We start from the raw sequence: 15,726 nt of genomic DNA, 5'->3' as shown, positions 1-15,726 counted from the left end.
ACTCATTTCATTGTAGTATGAGTGTTTCTTTAAGTTATATATTTAATTACTTATATTATATTTACATATATTTTAACAAAACAATCAACGAGCTACGTTAAGGGCTCGTTTGGCATCTCTACTCTAATTCAATAAGAGCTACTCCAATAAGCACTTTTGTTCTAGCTCTTGTTTTAAATCAACTTGTATGGTAAAATCACTTTTTCATGTCCAAAAAAAGCTCTTATTCGAAATAAGCATGTTTGGTAAAACTTTCAAATAAGAGCTTTTTTTAGGGGTAGTTGACATCACTTTTAAAGATTACAACAATATTATAATAACAAACTAATGGTTCTTTTGGTGAATCTTACAATAGATGAACCATGCCCCAAATGACAAAAGAATGGATAACTAAAACCTTCATATTTTAAGACATTTAGGCCATCCATTATGTCACACATTAGATATGGATCAACCATCATATGAATCCCACCTTTGATGTGGACCGTCCATTGTGTGAGCGAAACCTTCAAAGTGGGTTGTCCATCATACAAGGCATGTCTTGGATGTGGACCATCCATCATTAGGGGCCCAACTTGATGTAGGCCATCCATCATGTGAGGTCCACCATCAATGCTAATTGTCCTTTATGTGGGGCCCTTCAATGTCCATTACCTATCACCTATCACGTGGGGCCCACTTTTGATATCCATCATTCATCATGTGGGGTGCACCTTCTATGTGGATCATCCATCATGTGGCCACTTTAGATGTGTCACCCATCATGCGAGACCTTGGAAGTGGACCGTCTACTAGGTGGGGCCCACTTCATGTGGACCATCCATTACGAGGGGCCACACTTTGATGTGGGCCATCCATCATGTGAAGCCCACTCTGTCCATTATGTGGGCCCACCTTAATGTGGACCATTTACTGTGTGGGGCCTACTGCAACATGGGTCATTCATCATGTGGGCGCACCTTTGATGTCAACTAACCATCATGTGGGTCCACCTTCAATGACCATCATTCATCATGTGGGTCCCACCTTTGATGTGGAGTACCTATCAAATGGGACCCACTTGATGTGCATGTTCCATCATGTTGGGTCACGTTTTGATGCAGACCATCTATCATGTGGGGCCCACCTTTGATGTGAACCGTTCATTACATGGGCTCACCTTGATGTGTGGGGCCCCGCGTTCAATATGATTCGGTCATCCTGAGGGGCCCACCTTTGATATCCACCACCCATCATGTGGGTCCCACCTTTGTTGTGGACCATTTATCATGTGGGGCCTACTTGATGTGGATAGTCCATCACATGGGACCCCCCTTTGATGTCCATCATCCATCATGTAGGTCCCACCTTTGTTGGGAACCATCCATCATGTGGGGCCCGACCTTCAATATGGGCCATTCATCATGTGGGCGCAATGTTGTCATGTGCGATCGCAAATTGTTTTACAATATAATCTACAAAGTTTAACCTACTTAAACTATTTTTCTTAACTAACTGGTAAGCTGCCTATAGAGAAGACCTGAACAAGAAGGATCCAACTCCAACTCTAAAGAAGCTGGCTATGAGAATTCTTAGACTCACGTGTTCTGCCAACGGTTACAAGCGCAACTAGAGCATGTTCGAGGCGGTAAGTATAGTAATTGTAACTTCAATTTATAAGTTATAAGTGTAAGATAATTAACTAAATAGCAAATGTCAAATGCGTTTTCTTTCATGCAGATTCACACCAAGAAAAGGAATCGCCTTGAGCAAAAGAAGCTCAACGACTTGGACTTCGTCCAATACAATCAAAAATTGCAAGAACGATTCCAGACTTAGAAAGAAAAGCCTGGTTTCTTTGACCCTATATGCTTAGATGAGCTGGATGCAGATAACGAGTGGCTCGTAGAGACGGAGGATCCGGTATTTGCTAGAGAAGACCTGTCATGGGCGCAAGTTGAAAATCTCGCATACAGATTAGCACCTGGAGAAGGTACTTCTACTTCCACTCAAAGGCAAAAGATAGGGGAAGTCGGGGGGCTAGTAGTAGCAGTCAACCAGTTGAAGAGATTGAGGAGATAAAAGGAGGAGATGATGATGATGATCAAGTTGAAGATCCACTGTTGGATGTTGATGAAGTATTAGTACATATAGATGATGAAGAAACAGAAGAAGATGAAGTTTATGTGGAAGGAGGAGATGACTAGGATGATGATGGTGATGATGACGATGGTGGTGGTGATCAAATGCCACAATGGCAAATAAATCAATGTATATAGTAGTATAGCCATTTAGCATTTACTATTATTTTATTTTTTTTAGATGAGGTAATCCACACTTAGCATTTAGCATTATTTTGTTATAAACTTATAATAGATCAAAAATAAATAAATAGCTTCTTCATTTTATTTACTTACTAAGTGTGTTGATGTTGACTATTATTTTTATTTACTCAAACGTATTATAAGGGCATATGAAATTATTTATCTATTAACTTAGGAAAGTTCCCCCTACTTTCTTATTTTTTTTCATTTTTTTCTTATTTTCCCCTTATTTTCTTTTTTTTTAATTTTTTGAAATATATATATATATATATATATATATGCGATTGCATATGCGATATGACAACATTGTGCAGACCCACCTTTAATGTCAACCTTCCATCATTTGTTACCATATTAAATGTCCACCATCCATCATGTGGGTCCCACCTTTGATGTGGACCATCCATCAGGTAGGGCTTGCTTGATATGGATAACCCATCATGTGGGGCCACGCTTTGATGCAAGCCATCCATCATGAGGGGCTCACCTTTGATGTGACTATGCATTATGTGGGCACACCTTTGATGCAGACCATTCATCATGTAGGGCCCACCTTCAATATGGGTCGTTCATCATGTGAGCCTACCTCGAAGAAATTGTAAAGAGAAAAGGGTAAGATGAGAATTACTTAGAAAGTTCAAGGACAAACTTGTCCAAAAATTAATCCAAAATGTTTACCCGCTTAAGCCAAATAAGCTCCGTTTCAAAAGTAACCCCTCCCCAACTTATAAAATTAGAGCTTATTTGCTACTTTGTAAACTAATAAGCATTCTGATTAAGACTTTTACCAAACAATCTAAAACCTTATTTTTTTTAGAAATAAGCCAATAAGCTTTTATTTGTAGAGATGTCAAACGCCCCCTAAGAGAAATTATTATTAAAAACTTCAAACACAGAAATTTTATTGATAAATGCATAACTTGATTAACTTGAAACAACTTTTTTTTAGAGAGAATTGAAATTTTATTTAAGAAGCCACAAAGGTGGGAAAGAATACAGAAATTAAGCAAAAAAAAAAAAAGGGAAAAAGGTCAACTTGTGATGCTGATTTAACATATAAAGCCCATTCCAAAAATGTTGATTTGATCAAATATATGACTTCCCCCCACAGAGTAGTCCTTATTTTGGAAACAACGGTTATTTCAAGCTCTCCAAATATACCATAAGGCCCCCATCACTACCAGCCTCCAAATAGCTTTGCTAGATTTAACCCCTAGATCTCTATGCCAGGCCCACAAAAGCTGATCGACTTACTTGGGCATTACCCAAGAAATATGAAAAATATTAATGAAGTGTTACCACACCTTTCAAGTAAAGGGACAATAGATAAAGAGGTGGTCAATAGACTTTGCATCTCAAATACATATCAAACAAATGTTTGGGAGGATTAGAAGCCTTCTTTGAATATTGTCAATGGTTAGGATCCTTTTTCTTCCCACAAGCCACAGAAAAGCCGGGATCCTTGGAGGCGCTGCATAGAACCACTAATAGAAAGATTAGAAACGAAGCGAAGATGGCTTAGAGATCAGCTCAAAGAAAGAGCACGAAGAAAAAAGATCAAAGTTATGCACTTTCCAAACCAACGAGTCTTTCTGAAGAGGCAATGGCGAGTAAACCTTCAAAAAGTCGAGCACTGAAAGGAATTCTTCAAATTCATCGTTCAAAAATTTTGCCAACAAGCATGAGACCAAACAATAGTTCCGCCGATAAATAAATAACATCGATCAACCGTGACGAATTGGTCAATGGCAAGGTGGGCCAACCCCAGAAAGAGATTCTTTAGCGGTCTATCTCCGCACCAATTGTCGAGCCAGAAGTGAATACGATTTCCCCTTCCCAAAGAAAAGGAAATTCCCACATGGAACAACTGCTCAGTGGCGGCAATAGCCTTCCAAACATTGGATGCGCAATAAAGGGATGAGGGTTTTGTGCTCCAACCACCCGTTTGTGTGCCATATTTGGAGACTAGACGTTCACTCCACAGCTTACCCGCTTCGAAGACAAACCTCCAATGCCATTTTCCAAGAAAAGTGTCAGTCATAAGAGCCAAACTTTTCAAACCTGCTCCTCCCTCAAAAACCAGCTTGCACACATCATCCCATTTAAGCAAATGAAATTTCATTTTATCTTCGGACCTTTCCATAAAAAGTCTCTTTCCTCATTTTATCGAGTTTATCCATAACCGATTTTGGGCATTTTAAGAGAGACAAAAAGCAGACCAATGTGTTAGAAAATGTCAATTTGATAAGACTCAACTGACCTCCCAATGAAAGATAGTGATACTTCCAACTGAACAACGCTTTTCAATTCTCTTGATGACCTTGTCCCATAAATGTTTCACCGGTTTACCATTGCAAATAGGGAGTCCAAGGTTGGAAGATGGGAAGGATCCATTCTTGCACCCAAAGACATTTGCCAACTGTTACAAATCATCACGAGAAACATGAATTGTTAGCATTTCTCTTTTAGAGACATTGACACTTAGGCCTGAAACTGCCTCAATGCAGACAACAATTTTCCTAAGGTTATCAACCAACGAGAAATCTATGTCACAAAACAGAATCGTGTTGTCCGCATAATAAAGATGACTAATCAACACCCCCACCTCTGCCACCTTGAAGTTGCAGATTAAGTCGTTCTCCTCTGCCTTATGAAGCATTCTACTAAAAGCTTCCTTGATAACAACGAAGAGATATGAAGATAGAGGGTCTCGTCTTATACCATGAGAGGCTTTGAAGTAACCAAAAGTCAAGCCGTTAAAGAGGATAGAAAAAGATGGAGATTGAATACAAGCTTGGATCCAACCTCTCCATTTGGAGCCGCAACCAAGTCTTTCGAGCATATAATCCAAGAAACCTCAATCCAAGTGATCATAGGCCTTCTCGATACTTAACTTGGAAATTAATCCACTCTTCCCAGTTAGAACTTTGGCAAGGATTTTGTAAGGACTCCCAGTTAGATTTATTGGTCTAAAATTGATGAGGACATTCAAGCACCATACCAAAGGGTTAAGCCAATCTCCTTATGGCTAGATGACCATTACATAGGACCCGCTTGGCCCAATTCACATTCCTAACCACATTGAAGACCTCCATGTTCATGCATCTTTGAAGACCCCATACTGGGAAGATGCACGTGGGCTGCATATAGGAGCCTCATGTACACATCAGACTGTTGGATTGGGTGGACACGATGATCGAACCGTTGGATCATCATCGGACATCTTGATCGTGGACCTCCATGGGCCACGAAATAGTTTAGATATTTAGATTGTTTACATGCTTCGTTATTTTTTATATATCTTATATTTGTGTTGGTACTGCAGAGTTAGGAACAACTTTTAATTTATTAAGCATTTTTATCTTGAGAATCTTATCTGAGAGCGTCTTTTTGTAAAATTTCTTTTCTGATGCTATGAAAGAGAAAGATGGGTGTGTGAAGCCCTAATGCCATTATTTTAAATAAAAAAATTGTGTTTTGGGTGTGGTGTGATTCCATTCCCTATTCAACGAAGGTGCGAGGCTTCCATCTATCATCTTCATTCCCCCTTCCTTTCTATCCAAAAGAGGTATTTTTTCAAAAAACTTCTTCTCTCTTCTTCCCTTCTTTTTCTTCAACTTTTCATCATACAACTTCAACTCCAACTGAAATCAACCATTGAGGACCCAAAAACCCTAGCCAACAACCCACACGTGCAAGCCCCTAGGCTGACCATATGAACAACCACACAATCTTTGATTTCCCCTTGCTTCCCACATCAAAACCCCTTGATAACCCATCCATAACCCTACCCTAAACCCTAGATCCCCAATTTTTTATTTTCCTCAATTTCTAAAAACCCTAATTCCAAAATTCCTAATTCCCATGAACCCTAATTTTCCAATTTTCAGATTTTCCCCTTCCTAACCCTAATCATAAAACCTACAAACCTGTCTCTTAAGTGTAGAACGTGCCTATGCTAAATTGGAAGTTTTATCCTTCCATCGGACCTAGTTTTATTTGATTTATGTGATTTCTTAGCATGCGGGCATGTGATTTAGGTTAAATCAAATTTTATTGCCTATTGCTTACTCTAATTACGGGTGGGTTAGCATTTTTTGTTAATTGAATTACTTTATGGACTCTTTCATAATCTCGACGTTGCATGCTGCATTAAATCATGTGTCCTGCATCAAAAATCTTTTAACGATTTTGCCCCTTCAAGTTTTGGAATAAAGGCTACAAAGGTGGCTCTAAGATCCTTCGAGAGGCAACTTCGAGCATGAAATTCTATTAGGAAGGCCGTGTGATGCAGGACAACTAACCGCTTCCTCTAAAAGCTCGAACTAATAGAGCATGGCGAATCAATCCCTTTATCTCATGGCCCATGCCCCACATCCCATGGGTTAGGTCCTCAGTCAAACTTCCGTCGTGGACCCGACATCACATGGCTTCCGCCTCACAAAAGCCACCCGCCTCACACGGGCCGCCCACCCCGAGTGTGCCCCTGCATCCCATATGCCACTCCAATAAAGCTCGGTGTGAAAATGCCCCTGCATTACCACGACATCACTACTAACCATAAACCAAAATTTCTGAAAGAACAAGATCGGAAAACCATCGAGGACAAGAGCCTTATCATCGCACATCGAGTCTAGGGTCATCTTAACCTCGTCCTCTATGAAAGGCTTTTTAAGAGAATCAGAATCCTCAACTGAAAGGTGAGGGAAATGAAGATTGTCTAACCGCAGCCTCCTCCAATACTCGCAAGAGAACAAATTCCTATAAAACGAACAATGGCATTGCAGATATAATTCTTTTCGTGGTTATGGTACTATTAACCACTAGGGTGTTGATTTTGTTTACCCGAGCTCAAGCACTAGCCATATTGTGAAAGAATCGTGTGTTTTTATCAACCTCCTTTAACCACAGCGTTTTAGATCTCTAACGTCAACAAATTTCCTCCGACTTAGAAAAAGACTTATACTTGGCATTCAAAGTTGTTATTTTGATTCTTTCCTCTTCTGACAGAAGGCCTGATTCTTCTTTCAAATCAAAGAAATTATTTTTTTGCTAAAATGGATTTAAACTCTGCTTCTCTTGCACCTGAAACCTCTTTTTTCCATAATTTAATTCCATCTTTTAACAACCTGAGCTTGTGACCCAATCTGAAACCTGCATAACCTTCGACTTCAAATGATGACCACCATTCTGAGATCAACTTCTTGAAACCATCTATTTCCAGCCATGCTACCTCAAACATGAACAAACGAGGTCCCCCAATTTTCAGTTTTAACTTCCAAAACAATCAATCTATGATCATAGATAATTCTCGGCAGACCACGTTGAGAGACTAAAGGGAATTTCTCGATCCAATTTTGAGATACGAGGAATTCATCTAATCATGAGAGAGTGGCTCCTAATCGAGTGTTAGGCTAAGTGAATTTAGCACCCTTCAGAGGGAGATCTATAAGATTATGATATGTGACCCAATCAGAGAATTTTTTGCTTGTTGCTAATCAACTTACCACAGCAATTAGGCCCATAGCCCACCATAGCGTCCAACATGTGTTGATCTTTGGACTGATTATTTACATATTTGGGGGCCTGAATTAAATATTGCAATTTACTATTTTTAGGAGATATGGGAGCTGATTTAGAGATATGATTTGAATATGTGATTGATGTGATTGAAGATATGGGCTGGTTTTTGAGATATAATTACTTCCCCTGTTTGCTTTTTATCATGCAATTTTTACCATATTAACAAAGATTAGATTGGTTTGAAATAAATTATGATTGATTTAAAACCAATCTCTTAGTTGAGGGGATTTTAATTAAAGATTTACTTTGGATTTATAAAAGCGAGTGGTGGTGTAGGAGTTAGGCATTCAAACATTTTTCTTAGTATGAGTTTCTTAAAGTTTTTGTAAGGAAAGAAGGTTAATATCAATAAAGTTCTCTCCCTCTACTCCATTGTTCTTTTGGGTATACTTTTTTAATACTTTTGCAATTTGAGTATCGAGATCTCATTAACTTGATAACCAGGTTGCACAACTTTGGTATTAAAGAGGGTTGTCTTTGGGGATTTTTTTTTTTTTTCACTCTACGTAATCTCCTACTGGCATCAAAAGAGATGGCACGGGAAGAGTTCACACAAATAGCTCAATTGATCTGCACACTCACAGAGCGGGTAGATCAACTCACACATGCAGTAGGCAACCTCACTAATCAAGTTGGGGAGCTCCAACGTGGAGGAAATCTGGAAACCGAATGTGGAGCATGTGGACACGTAGGGGAAGACCCTTACCACAGTCCTAACCAACAATGGACAACCCCGGCTTATGAAGACACCAATGATCGAATCCTTCAATTGTATAAAGAGGACAAAGAACCTGGAATTAAAATAGAAATTCCAGAAATGACGAAGAGATCCATGAAGTCAAAAGAAAAGTTTGACATCTGAAGTGATTGATGCATTAACATTGGACTTACACTTGAATTCACCAATGGATCAATTGATTGATCTAATAATAGTGACAATCATAATGATAGACATGCTAGTAGGTGTCAATACTCATATTAAAACACCTATGCAAAAGAACGCTATGGCATGAAAAATGGGGCAAATATTTCAAGATCCACGAAGAACTTTAAAGTTACAACAAACAAGTTGGCATCCACAAAAGCACAAGCAAAAAAGACATCATCTGTTATGTAGAGCTGACACTTAGGGTAGCACCACTAGCTTCCACTAAAAAGGAAGAAATTCGTCATAGAGGTAGTACCGGTCCAAATGTTACAATTGGTTTCCAACTCGAGGACAAGTTCTTTCAAAGCTGAGGAGAATTTGATGTAGCCCACAGCCCACCTAGGCCTATTGTAAGACCCAACGAGACAGGCCCATAACCCACCATAGGGCCCAACATGTGTTAATTTTTTTACTGATTATTTACAGAGTTGGGGGCCTAAATCAAATATTACAATTTACCATTTTTATATGGGGGCAGATTTAGAGTTGTGATTTGAAGATGTGATTGATGCAATTGAAGATATGGGCTGATTTTAGAGATATAATTACTTTCCTTGGTTGCTTTTTATTATTAGTTTTTTACCATATTAACAAAGATTGGATTGGTTTGAAATAAATTGTGATTGATTTAAAATCAATTTCTTAGTTGAGGAGATTTAATTAAAGATTCATTTAGTATCTATAAAAGGGTGCAGTGGTGTAGGAGTTGGGCATTCGAATATTTTTCTGAGTGTGGGTTTCTTAAAGTTTTTGTAAGGAAATAAAGTCGATATCAATAAAGTCCCCTCCCTCTCTACTCCATTGTTCTTATGGGTATAATTTTCTAATATTGTTGCAATTCAGGCAGTGAGATCTCATTTACTTGATAACCAACTTGCACCAATATTCCTTGAAAAGCAAAAAAAGGGCTCTCTGATGTTTAGCATTTTAAGCCACCCTGTGGGCAATATGGGGAGAAAGGAATAGTAGATGTTTCTGGAACGAATCTTTTGGGGTCGGAAATGTTTCTTCTAAGGCTTCTATTCTCATCAGGGAATGGGCTTCTTGTATCTCCTCTCTTAAGAATTGTAATTTTTCTTTTTCGTTTTGGATGTTGTTTGTAGCTTTTGTGCCATCTCGGTGCCTTTATTAATAAAATTCAGTTATCCATGAGAGAGAGAGAGAGAGAGAGAGAGAGAGAGCAAGTGGGGAAATCTTACTTTCTTTTGTTTTTAGCATTTTGAGGTCCTAGGTTTGATCTCAGCCTAGGTATTAAAAAAATGTGTTCATTAGTGTATGCCGATTTATATATTGACCCTAGACTTTATTTTTAGATGCATTTTTTGTATAAAACATATATTTTCAATAATAAAAAATATATCTATTTAAATATATGCAAAGAATAAAATAGTGTGTTGTTTTATTCAATAACTGAACAGTTTTTTTTTTTTTTTTAAGTAGAACATTGGCTTTTGAAGGTGGAAAACATAAATTTATGGTAATTTGAATTTGCCTGTTCTCAACCTCTAAAGTTTCAATCTAAGTATTGAAATAATGCGTTGATAAGTGTAGGAAAATCTACATATTAGCCACTCTTTTTGTGTAAAATAAACTATTTTTAAATTTAAAATTAATAATATTTATAAAAAAAATGTATATTTAGATAGATATGCAATGATAAATTAACACATTATTTTTTAAAAAAATATAGTGCATTAATAACATGTTTATTAATTAAAAATATCCTTTTAGAAAACTCAAAAGACAAGAAAAAATTCTTATTAATAAATTAATTAAAATATCTTTTTAGAAATTAAAAGATTGGAAATTTTCTTATTAATAACTATATGATATATACGTAACAGGGAGTCATGGTCGCCCAATGGGGTTAGGGACAACGGCGATGAGCCACCTTGGAACTCCATGTGAACATGAGCTTGAGATGTACTTTTCTATTCCTCTTTTTTTTTCTAGTTGTATAGTTGATGTTGCTACTTTTTCAAATGTTGTTTGTGTTATTACTCATAGGGTTTTTGACATATAAACCCCTAGCTTTTGGCCTTTACCCAATTACGCCCCTACGTTATTGTCTTGAAGTTCCATTAAAAAATATATATATTATTTTCCTAATTTTTCCCTCAGTTTACGATAAATTACACAATACATCTGATATTTCGGTTTTCAAATCCTAAGGGTGCAATACACAGGGTGCGGCCAATACACAACAATGGCTTCACAAACCCACATGCTCTGCAAGAAGAGCGAGAACATAGCTTGCAGCTCCTAAGCTTGATACAAAATAAATCTATCATCTTCACAAACCCTCACGCCTCACAAGAAAATACAGGAAATAGTTTGCACCAATTTTTAATGAACGATAAATCTATCATCTAAAATACTGTTTTTTTCAATACCTATTCTGCACAATGCATCTCCTGAAATATAATGCATGAGAATACAAATATTCATTTCCAACAACAAGAAAACACAGAAACAAAAAACCAAATTTGCACAAGTTGTACAATATCTGATGAAAATACAAGTCCGCAATGAATAATCTGTAAAGAAACCCAATAGAGAGGAATCGACAAATGCCTAATCAAAAAGTGGTTTTTGCTCTTACCTGATGCTCTATATGTTCCCTGCCTTTCTAGCTTAACAAGGGGGCAATTTCCAGAAAATAGAACAGCTGGCACAAAAGGATATGTCCACCTTTGAAGTATATCTTTGCTAATCGTATCATAGCTCCTGAAATTATCTATTCTAGCCGCATAGCTTGAGTCAATTTCATGAGTGAAAATTTTGTAACCCATGATCTGAAAAGGCAATCAATAGAAAGTAGAGATAAAAGAAGTTAATTCCTCAGAATTATTTGCTAGGAACATAAACATCCAAAAAAGAGTACAAAACAGCTATAATTGCATTAGAAAGTCCTATTATCAGCCACTAAAGCTTCCAGTTGCCTTCTCCGGAGCATAGTTGTCAAAATCCTACAATTTATGATTTACAACTTAAGTTGAATCATAGGAAAAAATTATTCGAATCTCTTTTCAATGAATCCAACGGTTATATGATTTGAATCCTACAAGTTACGATTCAACACCCAATTTACGACTCAAATTACACTTGTTCTCTTCTTTTTAAAATTTTATCTAGCTTCAATTTTATGTTTCTAAATTGGCGGGGTTTTTAATAATCTTTTAAAATGGGTCAACTGTTCTATTTTTATTCTTTTTATAAGAGATTAAATGATGGATCTTTGCTTCTACTTTAAATTGTGGAACTGTTTTATATGATTTCTTACCTCTTAATTGGTCAAGAAACTAAATTGATCTACAATTTACCCGGAATGTTTTTATGGACGGTTGCAATCATGTTGACCTATGTCATGTAACTTGAATTCAAGTTCTGTTTTTCAAAGGTTTCATTACTTAACTTTCTTTTGTCATGAAATTTCCATTCAAGTTGTGCTTTTCTATAGTTTCACCATGTGATTTTAAACTCAAAGGTTTATTTGATTCATTATATAACAATGCAAAACTTATTAAAAGATTTCTTTTTCTTTTTTGAAGACCCATTACGAACTTGCAATTTATGACTTCGACTTTAAAACATGACAGCATTTATACTTTGAGGAGAACATCATTTTGAGGTCCATCAAGGTGGTGGCAATACTTTTTGGGTTTAAGTTGACATGTTGATGATATAATACAGCCATATGTGACTTTAATAGATGACTGGTCACAATTTTGCAATACAATTTTTTCAATCCTTAAAAAGTTCAGACTTTTTAGACTTCTAATCATCTCATTTTCTTGATAATGTTGCTCTTTAATTTGCAGTCTAGTTTAATAACTCGGGGGTTGGCAGTGATGATTTTAAATCCTGTGGAATCCAGCGGATTTTGCGGCCCATGGAATTGAGTGGATTTTGCAAATCAGCTTTGAAGTGGGAATGCAAAATAGGCTCTTTTGAGGGATTTTGATACCTCTGAAATCCATATCCTCAAAATCCTTGCTACTGAACAGCCCAAATAAATGAAATCCTCACAAATCCCTCTAAATCCCACACTGTCAGACGAGCCCATAAGAGTATTAGAGAAGGACGTTATCAAGACCTTAAAAGAACATTTAGCTTGATTTTTATTAAAATAATGTCAAACAATGTGTGGTAGTAATATGTACTACAGTTATCTATAAATTATGATGTGGAATAATAGAATAATGAATTTTTGATCATGCCGAATGTTTGAAATATCGGTATCACGTTACGTATCGCATCCATGGGATACAGATATGTATCGGTTATCGCATGGGATATATCGTTTGTATCACGTAATTTATCGCACCTTTTGGGAAACATTGGGAAATTGTTAAATTTTTTTAATGAAAATTCAAGGATTGTTAAAAAAGACCTTAATACACACTTTTAAATCATAACATCTCAAAAAAGGTATACGTAGTGGGTTTCTTGTATAGGATCCTAAGCTATGCATTGTTTGACTAAATTAATGCAACTATATTCAAATTGAATGCATAACATTTAGACTGTGGTGATCATTTCATCAAACACTCCTAAATACTTTGAAATTAGTCTCAATTGATAGCTGGTTAAGGGAAATTTCGAAAAAAAAAAATTAATATTTTAATAACAAATTTTATTATTTTTTAAATAAAAAGTATTTTTATTGTCTGAAAAATTAATAAGGACTTAATAAATAAGTAGATCAGCGCTCATACATGCTTGATTTCATGTTTGGAGTGCAACATTGCAAGCAATTTGGGACAAATTGAGGAAAATTTTAAACTTTCTCCAATTTTTCCCAAATCAAACCACCTACATTCAAATTTCGAAATTAGAATGTCTGTGATTATCATTTCATCAAATACTCCTAAATACTTTGAAATTAGTCTCAATTGATAGCTGGTTGAAGGGAAATTTCAAAAAAAAAAAAAAAAAAGGCATGGAAAACATGAAGAACCAATGCATATCGAAATTAGATCTCCAACTCTATGATTTTTCATGCACAACATGAAGAACCAATGGATTTGTAACCATTTGACACTAACTGAATATAATTTCAAGGAAAATAAAAAAGGACCAGAAATTGAAAATGCTTGTCAGATCGAACATGTGGAATACATCAGCACTACCTGTGCGTTTCGTATCGCACAGGTGGGATACAAGAGATATCATGAGACATATAGGCCAATATCGGTGATATTTAAAACATTGATTTCAATCCTCTTGTGATTTTAGATACAGTTTGACTTCCAAAATATTGGTCGGGAGACAACAAACCCAGTTTCTATCTTGAATTGTAAGCTTCATGCAGAGTTATCAAGAAAAACAGGGAGAAAAAGAAACCTAGCACGAACCTCAATATGCTAATCTCAAAAATCATTTTATGGAGCATAAAACATGTGCATAAAAGAATTACTGAATACGTATCAACAACATACAACTTCTTAAAGGAAGATGATTTACCAAACCACAGACCCTTATTGTCTACGAGCAATATGTTTCCACATAATGAGCCACAGACCCAACAGATCCAGCCAAGACCAGAGTTTGCCCAGACAGTAGACTTGTTCATGAATCATGATAGACATGATATCTATCACTGCAAATAAATAATACTTGTGTGTGGATATTAAGTTTGATCTATCTTTTTGTTGTGGTCATGTAGGGCATTATGAGCCTGGTACAGTCAAGCATATCAGAGTCAAGAGAGTTGTCAGAAGTGAGCTAGACAACATGTAAACGCTCGTTGTAGGCCACTTGGAAGCACAACAAGCTAACCCCCTAAAGACATAGTCGGGGATAACTGAAAGCAAAGTTTGGACAAATGCCAAAAACACCTTAACGAAGTGAACTATAAGTTTATCCAAAAGAAAGTTGTGCGTGTTGTTGGTTTTTTTTCTTTTTTTTTTCTTTTTTTTTTCTTTTTTTTTTCTGTAGAATGTAATTAATATCGCAGAATGTGGATAATATGATGGAAAAACGCACATACAGACAAACCTACCTCTAAGAAACAAGTAAGAAAGTTGAAAACCATCATTTTTTTATATTTTTTTTGGTTTTTTTTTTGTGGTGGGGGGGGAGGAAAGGTGAAATAATTTTATTAAAACTGCCACAAAGGAAAAAATATAACGGCTACCTCTCAGCCATTACGAACAATCACTATCATTGGATACAATTGACCCAAGAAATAACATCTAGCGTTGCTCCCTTAAACACAACCGCCTCTGATCTACTCGTATCACAAAAGAGGGGAAGTGGGGGAAGCGGTGCGATTGTAGAATGTAGATAATATTGCAAAATGCGGATAATATGGTGAAAAAACACACATATAGACAAAAATGCCTCTAAGAAATGAGTGAGAAAGTTGGAAACCATCATCATTTTTTTGGGGGGGAAAGGTGAAATAAATTTATTAAAACTGCCACAGGAAAAAATATAACAACTACCTCTCAACCATTACAAACAATCACTATCACTGGAGCCTTTGATATAATTGACCCAAGAAATAACATGTAACATTGCTCCCTCAAATACAACCACCTCTGATCTACTCTTATCAGAGAAAGAAATATTGTTCTTTTCACCCCACAAAGCCCAAATGACCGCCATTATAACTAATCTCCATGTCACTCTCCCTTTACTCTCGCCTCCTCCCCTGTTCCAAGCGAGAAGAAGCCATTCAATAGACCCTGGCATTGCCTAGGATACCTTGAAAAAGCAAAAAAAAAACTTTCCTACGCCTTCCAAGCAAACCCACAGTGGATGAACAAGTGGTTCACCAATTTCGCGTCCTTCATGCACATGATGCAACAATTGGAAAGCGCCATCAATCTTTTTCACAAGTTGTTTATTGTCAATAGCCTGTTTCGCTCCACTAGCCAAACAAGGACCACCACCTGAGGTACCTTG

At 36.6% G+C, this 15,726-nt stretch overlaps 1 protein-coding gene across 2 annotated transcripts in view; it reads right to left on the bottom strand.

Annotated features, from left to right (window-relative positions):
* LOC131251361 (uncharacterized) overlaps positions 1 to 15,726 on the bottom strand; it is a 134,588-nt gene that overhangs the window by 80,225 nt on the left and 38,637 nt on the right. For both annotated transcript variants that reach the window (XM_058252044.1, XM_058252043.1), the window contains exon 5: positions 11,417 to 11,609. In XM_058252044.1, coding sequence (XP_058108027.1) covers positions 11,417 to 11,609 — 193 coding nt within the window. The remainder of the gene's footprint in view (positions 1 to 11,416; positions 11,610 to 15,726) is intronic.

The sequence above is a fragment of the Magnolia sinica genome, chromosome 7 (genome assembly GCF_029962835.1).
Source record: "Magnolia sinica isolate HGM2019 chromosome 7, MsV1, whole genome shotgun sequence".
In the NCBI taxonomy this organism is placed as follows: Eukaryota; Viridiplantae; Streptophyta; class Magnoliopsida; order Magnoliales; family Magnoliaceae; genus Magnolia; species Magnolia sinica.
This window is presented reverse-complemented; position numbering and strand designations above follow the sequence as displayed.